Source organism: Chrysochloris asiatica, unplaced genomic scaffold, assembly GCF_000296735.1.
Source record: "Chrysochloris asiatica unplaced genomic scaffold, ChrAsi1.0 scaffold00115, whole genome shotgun sequence".
Taxonomy (NCBI): domain Eukaryota; kingdom Metazoa; phylum Chordata; class Mammalia; order Afrosoricida; family Chrysochloridae; genus Chrysochloris; species Chrysochloris asiatica.
In genome coordinates, this window is record NW_006408633.1 from 8,720,666 (window position 1) to 8,737,633 (window position 16,968).

Here is a 16,968-nt window from a genome sequence, read left to right on the forward strand (position 1 = left end):
GAATGGAAGGATTCTTCATAGCAAGGGACAAGGTTGTATCCTCAGTGTACTGGGTTGATAGGGATGGGCAATTTAGACATTGACTATTTAAAATTCAGGAGGGGCATAAAGGCATGAAGTGGCTGTCTTACATGCTTTCATGAGTACACTTAGTTTCAGAATGAGGGAGGTAAGGTAGAATTGACACTAAATAGTTTCCCTCTTTTCCAGATGGATCTGGTGAAAGGGGATGGGGGAAACATGTCAATAAGATTTGATGATTTAAATATGAGTAATTGTTAGTATTGTGATAGTCACAGCTGTAATTGTAGAAGATGTGTAACTAAAAGAGGTTGTTGTCGTTGTTGTTAACTACCGTGGAGTTGGTTCTGACTCATAGTGACCCTGCACAGGGCTTCCAAGGCTATACATTTTTACAGGAGCAGAAAGCCTCATCTTTCTCCCACGGAACCCCTGGTAGTTTTGAACTGCTGACCTTGAGGTTGGCGCCCAATGCGTAATCACTACACTACCAGAGCTCCTTGGTGGTGGTTAATCTTTCATTTCAGGAACAGATGATCCCAATACCATCAAGAAGGAAGAGTATGAGTGGAGTATGAGATAGCTAGCTAGAAAATCAGTGATAGCAGAGATGGTGGCATGGAGAGACAGAACAGCTGCGGGCTCTAGGCTCATGGACTAAGTAAAGCTGTTTGTCTGCAGGCAGGAGACTGACTTGCGGAATGTGCCCTTTGGACATTTAAATGAATATACATTTTTAAATTTTGTATGTGTACATAAAATTGCTTTGCTCATTTGTGAAATATAAGCTGCAAATAGGGAACCACAGGCAGGAAATAGGATAACTGTTGTTGCAGGTTTGTTGTTGTTGTTGTTGTTATGTGCCATCGAGTCGGTTCCGACCCATAGCGACCCTGTATAGGGTTTCCGAGGGTGTAAATCTTTACGGGAGTAGAAAGCCTCATCTTTCTCCCGCGGAGCACCTGGTAGTTTCGAACCGCTGACCTTAAGGTTCGCAGCCCGATTCGTAACCACTAGTTGTTGCAGGTAGGGAATTATATATAGTCACTATGAGATGAAACAAAGTGTATAATTTGTTGAATGTAAAGGTGATTATGATATCTGCAAACTTTCACTAAATTCACAATAAAAAGTTAACAACGACAACAACAAAAAAACAGTTTGAGGACTAAGGTGAGCCTGGCCCAAACCATCCTATTTTCAATGTCCTCATATGCATGTCAGAGACGGACAATGAGTAAGGAACATCATAGAAGAACTGATGCATTTGAATTATGGTGTTGGAGACGAATATTAAAAGTGCCATGGACTGCCAAGAGAACAAACAAATCTGTGTTGGAAGAAACACAGCTAGAATGCTCCTTAGAAGTCAGGATGGTGAGACATGGTTCTTATACTTTTGATGTTATAAGGAAGAACCAGTCCCTGGAGAAGATCATCATGTTTGGTAACGTGGATGGTCAGCAAAAATGAACAAGATTCCCAAGGAGATGTATTGGAATAGGGGCTCAAACATAATAATTGTAAGGATGGCACCGGACTGGGCATTTTTTCTTTCTGGTGTGCAAGGGGTCACTATGAGTATCAACCAACTAGGGGGTACACAAGAACAATGGTTTGAGGTATAAGAATTTGGAGATGTTTTATAAAATCCTGTAGTTTTGCAATGTGTCAATTTGACTTTCAAACTGGGAGAGTAGAGACCCTGATTCACAGACTAAATAAATCTGATGAAATCGAGATTAGACTCTTCGCTGTAGTGACTATCATAGGCAAGATAAATTCTCATTCCAACTAGGGCTTTTATTTTTCATTGTTTGTTTTGGCTAGAGATTACTCTAAGGAACTGTATGTCCTGGGAGACAAGGTCATGCTTCCAGTTTGCAGTCAGCCCCTTCCCCGCCCACGACCCAGGGTTGGAGGCCAGTGGCGCGTGCCCGGGGCGTCTTTGGCGGTGGGAGTGGAGGAAGGAAGGAGGCCTGGGAGCGCGCGAGGTCGCCACGTGCGCGCGCCCGCCCTGCGCCCACGCGCTCGGTCGCACTCCCGGAAAGTCTCGCGATGCCGTAGCCGGCTGCTCGCGCTGCGGGTGGCTCAGGCTGTTGCTGTGGTTCCCTGAGTTGCTGCTCCTGCTGCTGCGGCGGCGGTAGTGCTGGTGGAGGTGTCTGCCTGGGGAGGGCGGATGTTGACATTGTGTTGTTGTTATTGCTGATGGTAATGGCGGCGGCAGCCGGAACCTCATCTTCTCTGTAGCCGAGCTTAGAGACAACCTATAGCAAACTCAGCGGCCTCGGAGCCGGCGGCAGCAACTCCGTTCAGCCCCTGCCGCCGCGCCAGCCGGGACCCCCGCCCCAGCTCCTGGAGTCAGGCCCTTGTGGGCAGGGGGCCTCGGAGGCGCAGGATGGCGGATTTCGACGAGATCTACGAGGAGGAGGAGGACGAGGAGCGGGCCCTGGAGGAGCAGCTGCTCAAGTACTCTCCGGACCCGGTGGTGGTCCGCGGCTCCGGTCACGTCACCGTGTAAGGCCCGAGGAGGGTGAGGGCGAGGACGGGAGGTGCACGGCGAGGGTGGGCCGCGCTTACACCTCGGGAGCCCAGTTTCTCCCCAGTGTCTGCTTGCATTCGGGAAGAGACGGGGACCAGGAAGTGAGAACTTGCTTTATTTTCATCTGCTTCGGTCTCTCAAGGGGGGGGAGGGGGGGCAGACTGCCCTTCCTGCCCCACACCCCCTTTGGGCAGGCTCCATAGGCCTGGGCAGTGTGAAGGATCCCTGGAGCGAAGGGCTTTCTTTGGGGTCTGCTCTACCAGCTCCCCTGCTGCCTCTGGGTGCAGGGCACACGTATTCTGGAGGTGCCTCCCCCCTTGTTTTCTTATCAGTTACCCTGTGGCTCTCGCCTTGTCTCCTGTTCAGCTTAGTGACATACGGCTCCAGAGGCCGGATCCGGGCCATGTCCACCCCGGTGACAATCAGGAGTGAGGTTCACTTGTCATTGACCATCAGGAACGTTTTTCACACAGACCCCTTTCTTCAGAGTTCGTTTCTGTGGATCGAATGCCCAGTTCCTATAATTGTTGATGATACACTATATAGATGATGAACATATAATTAATTATGTAGAAACATCTACTGATTTTTTAAAAAAAAAACAAAAACAAAACAACTACTTAAAAAAAAAAACACAACTCCACGTGGTGGTCACACTCTGCTCAGGTTCTGGAGGCTCTTCTGTAAATTGAGTCCCTCCTGGGGCCTGAACTGCAGGATGGCTTCTTGGTTTGATAAGCTTTCCTGTCAGTCTGGGGGGAGCAGCGTGTAGAAGTGCAGTGATCTCCAAAACAATAGAGCATAAAAGTTTTCTGAAGGGTCATGACTAATAAAGGAATGCGTAGACTTGGCCCAAATTATGAGTTGTCCGGAAGCAGGAAGTTTTGTAATGTTCCTCTGAGAAGCCCAGAGTTTTGTCCAGCTTGAGTTGTGCCTACTCTTTTCACGTTAGTTAGGACTCTTGTTCAGATCACAGATCAAACTTTCCCTACTTGGCAGACATTACCACGTGCCACCTTTTTTTTTTGTTGTTGTTTAGGTTAAAAAAAGGGGGGGGGCAGAAAGTCGGAGAGGATCTGGAGCACTTTCATTATATTTTTGATATAGAGTGAGTGGGATGTGCTGGAAATTGACTTTGGGAAACAGTAAGACTGCTCATATGACTATCAGCAAAATCCTTGTGCCTTTTTTTTTTAAAAGCCATGTTGATATTTGGGGATGTTAATGCATTGCTTTGATTTCTTTATCACCTGTTAGTTTATATTCAGGTAACTGACAGGGCAAAACACTGCAGTAATTCACAGCACCATGGCACGACAATAAGATTTATCTCCACAATACTTGATAAGTGTTTTAACTCTCACCATCAGTTGAATTTAATACATGTAATCAAACATTATGGATACTAAGCCTTTCATTAACATATGCAAGTTAACTTTTTTTAGTGCCCTTACCTGTCATTTCCATTTTAGTGTGACTCTTCTGACCTTTCTGCATTGTTTTAAACCTCAGGAGTATGAGTGCTTAAAGAAGGGATTTTCAGACCTTTCAGTGTTAACACTTTCCCCCTGCTCTCCTATACCTGAAAAGTTGGCAACATTTTGTTATTTAAAAGGGTACAGTTACATTTGCAGTATTTCCTTTGTTTAAGGTGAAGAAAAACCAAGTACTCTGGTGGGTAAACGGAAAATAATTAGCGAAGTGCTCAGAACCAAAGAGGTGATCAGTAAATGGCATTGTATTTGGAGAAATTAGTGAAGTGGGAGAGAATTATTAATGGTTCTCAATTTTAGCTGCCTGTTAGAATCACCTGGGGAACTTTGGGAAATCAGTACTTGCTAGTACACAATCCCAGCCAGGTGAGGACTAGATATCTGAGAGAGGAGGGGTCCCACCCATCCACTGCTATGCAGTTGATTCCAACGCATAGAGACCCTACAGAAGATTTCTGAGACTGTAAATCTGCATAGGAGCAAAGAGTTTCATCTTTCTCTAGAGCAGTGGTTGGTGAGTGTAAACTGCCAACCTTGCAGTTAACTGTCTAGTGCTTAACCCACTGAGCCATTAGGCACATTGAGAAGAGGCGTCCAGGCACTGCTATTTCTAAAAACAAAAGAAAATGAAAAACCAAAATCCCACAGGTGGTTCTAATGTGAGCAAGGGTTGAAAACCATTCTACTGTGTCAGGAAAAGAAATATCTGTCACTAGTAAGCAGTGTGGAGTTTTGGTGTGGCACTGTAGGATAAGCACTGGACTGCTAACTGTAAGGTTGTTGGTTCAAGCCCACCAGCCCCTGCTCGAAAACACTATGGATGGTTGCTATGAGTTGGAAGCGCCTTGATGGCACTTAGCAACCACAAGAGTAAGCAGAGTATGCCTTTCTGCATTGGAGTTAATATTCTTATGATCTCCCTCAATTATTTCTCAACTCTAGTTACCTTGGTTTTATGCTCTGGATTCAAGTGTAACCTTTGCCACTCTTGGGTAAATTATTTGTACCTTTTCATTTAAAATGGGGGTAGTTACAGCCTCTAACTTTTAAGATTATTAAAGATTAAATGAGATAGTACATGCAAAGAATTTATCACAATATGTGTTCTGGAGCTCAGTAAATGTTAAAATAACAACAAAGCCAGTTGACGTTAAGTCCATTCATGGTAACCCTTTGTGTGTCAGAGTAGAACCCTTCTCCACAGGCTTTGTCATGACTGTTTTTTTGGGCTATTCTTTATTAATTATCATCCTTCCCAGATACAGTTTTTGACTTTGAGAAACATAGGTGTAAAGCACAGTATGAAGAAACCAGGACTGACATTTTCAAGTCCACCATTGGGCCTTATGAACTTAGGATATGAAGTCTGTTGGCAATACTTAATGAGGATCTTACTAATTGAAAACTGAAGCTTGTTTTGTGATAACATAGATACACGATTGTAGTAGTAGTATAAGCTTTTTAAATACATGTCTCTATCATGCATAATTCACAAGTTTGCAATGTCAATGGGTAACCCATTTAGCATCTGTAAAGAATTTTGAAATTGGTGCTTATGTGCTGCTATAACTGTTAGTCACTTTCAATTTTTCTTGTCTTTAAATGTAGAGGGGAACAGTTGTTAAAACAATTATTGTAAGACTGCCTAATCTTATCACTGTCCCTGCCCTCCCTTCCCCTCCCCTTTTTTATAGAGCAGAGCATCCCTCACTATTTGAATGAAAGTAAACTAAAGTGTAAATGGAATGATCTATAATTCAGATCTACTTTTTATTAAGTGACCCTGTATAGGACAGCTGAGACTACATCTTTGTCCTGTATAGGGTTTCCTATGCTGTACATCTTTGTAGAATCCGAAAACCTCATCCTTCTCTTTCGGAGAGGCTGGTGGGCTTGCACAGTCAACTTTATGGTTTGTAGCCCAGTGCTTAACCTACAGAGCCATTAATGTTTCCCTCAGATATGTTTGGAAAGATACCAATCCATCTGCATCTTTGTGTGCTTTTCATAGTTGTCATTTTTGAGTAGGTCTTTCCAGCTGAATGTTTTAGTGTATCATATTGTAGTACTATTACTTTATTTTAGAATTTGCTGTGTTCTTATATAACATGTTTGGGATATCATTGTAACGTGAGAAAGTGAATTATCTTCTAATTTCTGTAGTGTTGTTAAGTGCCACTGAGACGGTTCCAACTCATAGGAAACCTGCATAGGGTTTCTGAGGAGTGGCTGGTGAGTTTGAACCATCGACCTTGTGATTCAAACTTACTTGGTGGTCCAGTGCTTATCCTGTAGCGCCACACCAGGACTCCAATTTCTATAATAGGTCTAGATTTTTAGGATATGAGGATGCCAAAATAAAGTCTAGTTTGCCAAAACAAAGTCTACTTTAATGTGTTTTTAAAAAATACAGATATTTCATACTGACCCTCAAATCAGTCCTATGCTATACCAGGAATAATTTTTGATAACCTCTGGGTGTCCTTCTGTGGTGCTGTAGGATAAGCACAGAACTGCTAGCCATAAAGTTATGATTCAATCCCACCCGTCGCTTGCTTTTCCTATATAGGGGTTGCTATGAGTTGGAACTGACTCGACAGCACTTAATACCACCAACAACAAATGGTGTGTTCTTTCCTAAGGATAGTCTTGTTATAATTTCCACAAATAGTACCTCATCCTACAGCACCAATTTTTATCAACGGCTGCGTTTAGTTGTCTTCCTTTCACATATGCTGTGGGGAATAGGAAAAAAAGGAGCAGTATGACTTGAAATGTAAAACGTTGGAAACTTTCTTGGGGTATACAATATGATCTTTGCAAAGGAGCTCTCACAAGAACACCTAAGTGTTTTGTCTGTGTTGAAATCCATTAGTTTCTCAAGACTGCTACTTGATGCTTTGGTTGCAATAGACATCTGAACATCGTCTGGCCAAGTGACAGGTATCAGTTGAAAAAATTTTTTCTTTCCCACCTCCTTTATGCCTCTCAGCATAATACAAGGTATATTGCTTTAACAACATAAGTTTTGGGGGGTGATGGGTAGGTAGGAGTGAGGAGTGAGGGTTAGGGTTGGCACTATGGCTAGGTCTAGGCTAGACCTGTTGTTGTTTAGTGCTGTCGACTCTGTTCTGACTGCAGAGTGTTTCCAGGGAGCTTATCAGTTGCTCTGATCTTGAGCTTCAAACTGACCCTGTGGTCCACTGCTTATCCTATGATGCCACACCAGGACTCCAGGCTAGGCCTGTTGCTAAGTGCCATCCAGTCAGTTCCAACTCATAGCAACCCTATATTGTGTTTCCGGGGAGTAACTGAGTTTGAACCTCCAACTTTGCAATTCAAACCGACCGTGAGGTCCAGGGCTTATCCTAGGGCACCACACCAGAACCCCTAGGATTTCGTTTATTGTTGGGGTCCTGGTGTGGCACTGTAGGATAAGCACTTGGACTGCTAACCACAAGGTTGGTGGTTCAAATCCACAAGCTTCTCCTTAGAAACCCTACACAGGGTCACTAAGAGTTATATCCTACTTGACAGCACTTACAACAAAGGGTAAGTGTTAGGGGTAAGGGTTGGCTAGAGCTAGGAGTAAGGTTTGGTCTAGTTTTTATTTATTTATTTTGAAATCTGTTTGATTTCCTCTTCATTTGGAAGTTCTGTAACCCCACTGTTCCCTCTTTTTACTGTATGGTAGTGTTTTTGATACTGTTGTTGCAACTGTAACTCTAGTTTTCTATTTTCTATCTTTAGGTCTGTTTTACTTTGTGTACTGCTGCATCTGGGTTTATCTGGGTCACATTGCCATGTATGTTAGTCACAGTTTGTTGTCTGTTGTTGGTTCTCTGTTCAGAGAACTCCCTTTTGTATTTTTTGTAAGGTTGGTGTGATTTTTACAAACTTTTAATTTCTGTTTGTCTGAAAGTGACTTAATTTGCTGTCCTATTTGTTGGACGGTTTTGCTGGTTATGATTCTTGGTTGGCAGTTTATTTCTTTCAGAGTTACATGTATGTCATTTGTTGGCTTCTTGCCTGCATATTTCTGCTCAGAAATCAGAACTTAAGTCTTACTCATTCTCCTTTTCATTTCTCTTGAACTCCTCTCAGGATTTTTTCCTTGTCTTTGGTTTTGAAAAAGTCTGATTATAATATGTCTTGGTGTTTTTGATTAGGGTCTAGCCTGGTTGCAATTCTTCCAACTTCTTGAATAGCTACCTTTCATGGTGTTAGGGAAGTTTTCTTCCAACAATGGACAAGAATTCTGTATGGCTTTTTAGGTCTCTTCATGTTCTAGAATTTCTACCACATGTAAATTATTCCTCTTGGTAGTGCCCCACGTAAATCTTAGGCTTTCTTTAGATTTTTTTGTTCTTCTGATTGTTCCTCTAGTAGATGAAAATTGAGAGACTTTCCTTCAAGCTCAGTAATTCAGCTTTCCATTGATTCAATTCTATTTCTTTGCTCTTTCAGTTTGTTATCTATTTCTGAAGTTTTAGTGCTAATCTTCTGGTTTCTAATAGCTATTTTTATATAGTTCCCAGTTTTTCAATGATCTTGTGTGTTTCCTGAGTTTTTCCATAGTCTGTTTTCTTAGATTTCATCTGCAGTTTTCTCAATATTTCAATCTGTTGAAGTTTCCTAATTAACATTCTTTAAATTTCTTAACAGGTAGTTCCAGTACTGTTTCTGGTGTTTTATTTTCCATCTCTGCAGTTTGGTCACTTGTTTGACACACTATCTTTTTTTTCTGTGTAAGCTTAAATGATCTGTTTTCTCCAAGACACTGGTGTCCTCTTTATGAGCACAGTTGATGATTGTGTATTGGTGTGGTCTCAGGCACTCACTGCTTGCTCCTGGTCTCTGTGGTAGGTAGTTTACTGCTTGTGGGACGTAGTGCAGGGCGTGTTCAGACGCCTTCAGCAGCGGTGGCGTTATGCACAGCTCATGACCACAGGCAGAGCTGAGGACGCACAGGAGACGGGGCCACTGGCACTGGGCTGGTGAAGGTGGGGACTGGCCCCAACCAGTCTAACAGGAGGGCATGGGGACAAGGGACAATTGCACCCTCTTGTCGTCAGTCTTCAGCCGCATCCTGCACGTGCTGCTGCTGCATCATCAGCGGCTCGCTAAGGATCAAGATGGTGGCGCAGCCACGCCAGCCCGTGGCCTGCTCGGGGTCTTGTCTGCGTTGCCCTGGATTAGCTCTCTCTACGGGTAAGTCCTCGGTCCACCTCTCTGGCCTGTCCTGTGCGCAAGGTTCCAGGATCGCCACCTGCTTCTATTCTCCGTGCTCTGGTCTGCTAGGTCTTGGTAGCAGGGAGTCATTCTGATTGTTCTTCTAGTAGATGGAAATTGAGAGACTTTTCTTCAAGCGCCGCCATCTTGCTCACCATCTTGCACTGACTCGGCACACTGCACTTAAAAAGATTATAGTTCTGAAGGTTCTGAAGACCTTATTGATATTTGTCCACAAGACTGCATGTTTGTCTTCATTTTTGTACTAAATATAGTATCTAAAAAATTACGGGTTTGAAATCGTCTCCAAATAAATGAAGTCATTGCATATAGATCTTTGGAGCTAGCCAGAATTGCCAAAGAAATCACTATTTTCTCCCTTTCTGCATTTCCTAACAAAGGGGAACTATTTAGAAAGAAAAATCTTGCAGAATCACATTCACAAGATTTTTTTTTTAAACAAAATTTGACAACTGAGGAAATTTTCTAATTCAAATATTTTCCCCAGAGACCAGAAATTTGTTACTCCTTATCAGCTGAAAGGAAATTTATTTGATTCAGAATACAGCACTAAAGCATATCTTTGATGATATGAGAAAATGCTTCGACTAAGTAAACTTTCTTGAAAAAAATGAGAAGATAGTGAACTTAGTTTTAAAGTTTTACCAAATTTGAATGTGAAATTCACCATTTAAGCCCAGGTAATTCAGTGTTGGATCCTGCCTATCAAGAGATTGTGAAACTAATTTTTAAAGAGTTATGTGACTAACTAAATGGAGTACCAGGAACTTTTAAGTGGTAAAATGTAGATTATATTTAATTACTATGATGATAAATAATTAATCAAATACTGTTACTATATGTTGTTATTGCTATTACTGTTACTATACTAAATAATAATGCTCAAAAGAAAAATGATTTCTTAATTTGAGAGCTGCTCTTGAATTCCAATTTGTGTTTAGATTTCCAACATGTTAACAAAACCCAGGATATTAGACCAACAACCTCCTCAGAAACCTTATACAGTGTCGCTATGAATCGGTGTTGACTCATTGGCATTTTACAACTACCTCCTCAGAAACCCTATACAGGGTCACTGAATCAGAACTGACTCTATGATACTTAACGGAAGCAACCACATTTTACAAGGGACCCACATAAGAACATTCTCGTGCATATAACATGCACATTATGCATGGGAACCTAGCAAGCGGAGGGGTTGTGTGGTTTGGAAAAGCCTTATAATGTGTGCATTAGTTACAGGAGAAAACAATATCCTCAAAAAAGAATCTTCAATTTCTGTATATTTGATTTAGCTTCTAATTCATTATAAAGTTATGCAAGATTTCATTCTAAATAAAATTAAACTTTAAATATAATATGTTGCAATAAATGCTCTCGAGTATCCTTGTTGTTGTTGTTGTTAGGTGCCATCGAGTCAGTAGTGACTCATAGTGACACTATGCACAACAGAACGAAATACTGTGGATCCTGGGCCAACCTCACAATCATTGCTACATTTGAGCCCATTGATGATGCCACTGGGCCAATCCATTTTATTGGGGGTATCCTTACTAGTATCTTATCCTTAACTACTGTCTTCTAGGCAGGATGTTTTTGTGACATTTTCATAATTTGTTTCAGAATCCATTTATAAAATCATATCTTCTGTCAATATTGCCAGTATTTATGGAGTTTAGATTAATCTCAATGTAACATTTCTATACTTGTCTAATTATGAGAATCACTAAGGGCACTAGATCAAAATACAGATTTTAGGTTCTTACCCCAGCCATCCCAACCAGAATCTTAAAGAAAAGGGTATAGGATTTTCATTTTCAATAAGAGTAAAGTGGCACATTTGGAAAGTAATGGATAATATATTAAGAGAAGACTGTCTTGGAAGTCAAGCAAATTGGTTCCAATTCTCAGATTTTCCCTTTTGTTGTTGTTGTTAAGTGCCTTCGAGTCGGAGCTGACCCATAGCGACCCTGTACAGGGTTTCCGAGGGTGTAAATCCTTACGGGAGTAGAAAGCCTCATCTTTCTCCCGCGGAGCGGCTGGTAGTTTCGAACCACTGACCTTAAGGTTCGCAGCCCGATTCATAACCCCTACGCTACCAGAGCTCTGGACTCCTAACTGTAGCCATAGACAAACCTTTTTAAACTTCCATTTTTGTACCTACAACAGGCGATAATATTTACCTCAGGTAGGAGAATCAGAAATAAACGTAAGTAATGACCTAGAACTAAAAGATTGGAGGTTTGAGTTCTCCCAAGAGGGAGGCACCTTGGAAGAAAGGCTTGGTGATTGAGCTTTGAAAATGTAGCCATTAAAAACCCTGTGGAGCACACTTCTATTCTGATATACATGCAGTTGTCCTAAGTTGGAATTGACTTGGCAGCAACTGCTGGTTGTGAACACATAGTGTTGTTAAGCGCTGTTGAGCCGAAAGTCTCACAGCATCCCAGTATAGGGTTTCTGAGGTTTTATATCTTAGCTGTCAGTAAACAGTGATTTTTAAAATGTCTTTTGATGCTTATTCAATACTTCATGTACATTTTTGATTAATAATTGCCCTTTTGTTGTAAATGACTCTAAAATGTTATATATGCTTTCCTGTTTTAAAAAAAAGATTGTGAGCATAAATCAATTTTGTCTGGTTGACTAAAATCTCCCAGAACAACAAACCTGTTGCCCTTGAGTCAGTTCCAGCTCATAGTGACCCTACATGATAGAGTAGAGCTGCCTACAGGATTTCTGAGGCTGTGTTCTTTATTGGTGCTGACCACCGTATTTGCCCACCCACCACCCTTCCTTTCAGTCAGCATCTGCACACTTAACCGCTGGACTACCAGGGCGGCTGTCTGATTTGTTAAAGGAGTCATTTAATCGTTCTCATTGCTGACCATTTTGACTCATAGTGACTCCGTAGGGCCATGTAGGTGTCCATAGGGAGTTCAGAGCTGTACACTTTTACAGAAGCAGATGATCACATCTTTCTCCTGTGAAGTAACTTGTGCGTTTGAGCCACTGACCTTTTGATTAGCATTTGAGTTCTTTAACCTCTGTACTACTGTTCCAGAGCAACTTTGTTTGATCAAAAGCAAATGTTATTGTCATGTTGGGGCTTACGAACCTTCTCTAAATGACATATTCTTTTGAATTTTACATGTTTGAAATAGCCAGTGTTTAATAGAATTAGTAAAGTAAAATAATTTGGTTTTGAGTGATGAATTAGGTGCTTGCTTGAATTTAATATTTGCATTTTTTCCTTTTTTTTGTTTATTGTAGTAATATATAGATAAATTTTCCATTTAAACCATTTAGTACTTGTGTTTTAAGATATTTATTTTGTTTGCTTAAATTATTTTTTGCTTAATCCTTGATTATCTGAGGTCTTACTGAGGCTTCTTGGTAAACAATTTAACAAATATTTATTAAATTCACATTTTATGTCAGGTATTACTTGAGGCCCTGGGTATACACAGTTGTGATTGAGGCAGTGTGTTTTTTGCAACAACACCCTGTGTTACTTTTGCCCATGTCAATAACGTGCACACATATAAACGGGTGGAAATAATGACATTCTGTAAGCACCTCAGGCAGAGCACAGCCATGTGTACACTGCATATGTCTTGAGACATTTTGAAGTGAATTTCTATCTCATTGACTAGTTTGAAATGCTACTTTTGATCATCTTTGGGTTAAGAAGTCATGGATTGAGTTTAGTAGTGCTCCGGGAATCTCATAGTAAACAGTGAAACTGAGCCAGTTCTGGACCCTGAACTGGTCTCCCCACACTCACAGTGCCCACATCCCTCAGCTCTGGTTCCACATGAAGCCAGGCTGCAGGGTGCTATGGGTGCAGTACGCACTGCTCTGGTCTCATGGGGCTGCAGGTCAGACCCACCATATCTTGATGAGGGCTATGCAACCCCTCTGCCTGTGCCTGTCATGTCCACCTCTCAAAGTTTGTGTAGGCAGGAGGTTGAAATGGCCTGAGCAGGGTGGCTGGCCAGCGGAGAGTGGGATAGATTGTGTGTGTGGCTGTGCCGTGTCAGCCTCACCTGCCTGGGTGACCTATCTGGTGAGGGCTGCTTCAGAAAAAGTGATTTCTTCCTGCACTGGAGAGAGTGGTTTCCGGAAGTGGGAAGGAATCCTGCTGGGCTTTAGAAACTGGAGGATAGGCTGATGAGGGTCTCCTGATGGGAACCAAACCTCGGCATCAACAGGCACCAAGATAAAGGTTCAACATTAAATCCATTGACCAGATAAAAGAAAATTGAAGTCAGCAACATGTAGAATAATACTGGTATTGCTTACTTGTGAAAATAGTACACAAGGGGTTTTGTGCAGCATGCAAAAATGTGTGTAAAGTACAGGTATACAAATATGATTGTCCTTGCCCTCATGGAGATTACAGCTAATAGACAAATTATGTCTGAAAAAATTGCTGTGAAAGAGACTAATCGGGTGTAATGATGGAAAATAATATAATGAGCGAGAAACTCTGAGAAGGTATCTCTAAGTGATGAGAGAGTTGTGAAGAGCACTCCAGCTTTGGAAAGCAGCAAGTGCCAAGACTCTTAAGCCAAAATGAACTTGGTTTGCTTGAGGAATAGAAAGATTACTTCAGTATTATCTATATTCAGTATTATGAATATAGTAAACAAAGGGGCTATGTTGTTGTTTTTGTTAAGTGCCCTCAGAGAGACCCTGTGCTCAATGAGCTGGGCCATTCTCACAATTGTGTGAGCCCATTGTTGCAGCCCCTGTGTCAATCCATCTCGTTGGGGGTGTTCTTCTTTTTTACTGGCCCTCTATTGACCAAGTCCTTTCCCAGGGACTGGTCCCTCCTGATAACATGCCCAAAGTACATGTGATGGAGTTTTGCCATTCTTGCTTCTAAGGGACATTCTGGTTTTACTTTTTCCAACACAAATTTCTTTGTTCTTCGTGGTATTTTCAATGGTCTTCTCCACTGCCACAACTCAGATGCATAAATTCTTCTCTGGTCTTCTTCATTCATTGTTCAGCTTTCACATACGTATGAGGTGATTGAAAATACCATGGCTTAGATCAGGTGCACTTTAGTCCTCAATGTGAGGTATTTTCAACAGATTTTCCCAATGTAATTGTTGTTAAGTATGGTCAAGTTGGTTCCGACCCATAGCTAACCTATTTAGGGTTTCTGAAGAGCGGCTAGTGGGTTCAAACTCCAGTGCATTAACCCACAGTGCCATACCAGGACTCTTCCCAATGTAATACGAAGTTTGGTTTTTTGACTGCTGCTTTCACGAATATTGATTGTGAATCCAAGTAAAATGAAGTTCTTGACAACTTCAGTCATTTCTCTATCATGATTTTTTTTTTTTCTTTTGGTCAGTTGCAAGGATTTTTGTTTTCTTTACATTGAGATGTAATCCATACTGAAGGCTGTAGTCCTTCATCTTCAATAAGTACTTCAAGTTCTCTTTGCTTTTAGCTAACAAATTTGTGTCAGTTGCATATGGCTGATTTTTAATGTGCCTTCCTCCAATCTTGATGCTGTGTTCTTCATATATTTTGTCCAGCTTTTCAGGCTATTTGCTTAGTATATGGATTGAATATTTTGTCCAGCTTTTCAGGCTATTTGCTTAGTATATGGATTGAATAAGTACACATGCCTTTCCTGATTTAAAACCATTTGGTAGCCCCTTGTTTAAACAACGGCCTCTTGGTCTAAGTACAAGTTCCTCTTGTGTGCAGCAAAGTGTTCTGGAATTCCCATTCTTTGCAATGGTGCCCATAGTTCGTTGGGATCCACACAGCCAGTAAAACACAAATAATGGGTTCTAGTGCCTTGGTGCGGACCCATAGCAACCCTGTACAGGGTTTCCGAGGAGTAGCTGGTGAGCTTGAACTGCCTACCTTGCATTTCAAATGGCTTTGCAGTCTGATGCATTAACCTAACCCACAGTGCCACACCAGGACTCAAAGGCACTGGTGGTGGTGGCTATGTGCCATGGAGTCGGTTCCAGCTCATAGCGACCCTGTACAGGGTTACCGAGGTTGTAAATCTTTACGGAAGCAGAAAGCCTCATCTTTCTCCTGCGGAACAGCTGGTAGTTTTGAACTGCTGACCTTGAGGTTCACAGCCCGATTCCTAACCACTATGCTACCAGAGCTCCTTTATCACTAGCCATTAGAGAGATGCAAATCAAAACAACAAGGAGATATCACCTCACACCAGCAATAACAGCAAACTTCAAACAAATGTTGTTGTTATGTGCTATGGAGTTGGTTCCGACTCATAGCAACCCTGTACAGGGTTTCCGAGGCTGTAAATCTTTACGGGAGCTGAAAGCCTCATCTTTCTTCTGCAGAATAGCTGGTAGTTTAGAACTGCTGACCCTGAGGTTTACAGCCCGATTTGTAACCGCTACGCTACCAGAGCATAGGTAGTGGTTAGGAATCGGGCTGCTAACCTCAGGGACAGCAGTTCTAAACTACCAGTAGTTCCATAGGAGAAAGATGAGGCTTTGTGCTCCTGTAAAGATTTACAGCCTCGGAAACCCTGTACAGGGTTCGCTATATGAGTCAGGACCAACTCCATGGCACATAGCCACTACCAGTGCCTTGGAGTCCTGGTGTGGCACTGTAGGTTAGGTTAATGCTTCAGACTGCAAAACTGTTTGTAAGGTTGGCAGTTCAAGTTCACCAGCTGCTCCTTGGAAACCCTGTATAGGGTTGCTGTGGGCCAGCACGGACTCCACACTTAACAACAACAGCAGTGCGTTGGAATGAGGGTGGAGAGCTAAGTGGGAGTCAGAAAGGACTGTTGAGGTACTGGAGTGGAAATGAGGAGGGTAATTAGGAGGCGATTGCAGCAGTCTAGATGAGACAGGATAGTTGCCTAGGCTAGGCTTGTTGTTAAGTGCTGTTGAGTCAGTTTCGACCCATAGCGACCCTGTATAGAGTTTCTGAGGAGCCACTGGTGAGCTTGAACCGCCGACCTTGTGGTTTAAACTGACTTTGCAGTCCAGTGTATTAACTCACAGTACCACACCAGGACTTTGCCAGAAAATTTCGTAACTTTTCCTCCGAGGTATGGAAAAAAACAGCAGTAATTACTTTTGTCATCTGATTCCCCAGTTGTTTTGGGTTGTTTGTTTTTGGCTGGTGAAGGGTGAGGTCAAAGAATGGGTTGGAGACTATCCTGATGACATACCTGTACTTCCAGTTCTGCTGCTAATGGCAGTTAGTATTTAAGAGAACAACATGGGGCAGAAGTGGAGAAGGGATTTCTCATAGGATCATTGATTTTGGAAACAAAGACCTTTGTAAAGCAATTAATTTAAAGGATGGGTGGTGTTTGACAATAATCTGTTCATTGGATTTGAGGGGAGATAGTACTTTTTACATCTTATATATAATATGAGCTGAAAATTTCTCGTAAGTTCTCTTAAAAATATTTTCTCCTTAAGCCCATGAGAATGAATTGAGTCCATGGAACAGGTTTGGTGTTTGACTAGAGTAAATAAAGTTCGATTATGCTTGAGTTGATTGTGTTTTGAGGATAACATGTCTTTACTTTTTTTTTTTTTTTTAAATTAAATGTTTTTATTTTGCATTGAGTGAAAGTTTACAGGGCACATCATCAGCTTCACATTCAACCATTCATATAGCTTGTTTCAT

At 41.8% G+C, this 16,968-nt stretch overlaps 1 protein-coding gene across 1 annotated transcript in view; it reads left to right on the forward strand.

Annotated features, from left to right (window-relative positions):
* The first annotated feature begins 2,084 nt into the window (after positions 1 to 2,084).
* Positions 2,085 to 16,968, forward strand: part of CHIC2 (cysteine-rich hydrophobic domain 2) — a 56,657-nt gene continuing 41,773 nt past the window's right edge. Inside the window, exon 1 of the mRNA XM_006868061.1 lies at positions 2,085 to 2,538. Coding sequence (XP_006868123.1) covers positions 2,420 to 2,538 — 119 coding nt within the window. The 5' untranslated portion in view covers positions 2,085 to 2,419. The remainder of the gene's footprint in view (positions 2,539 to 16,968) is intronic.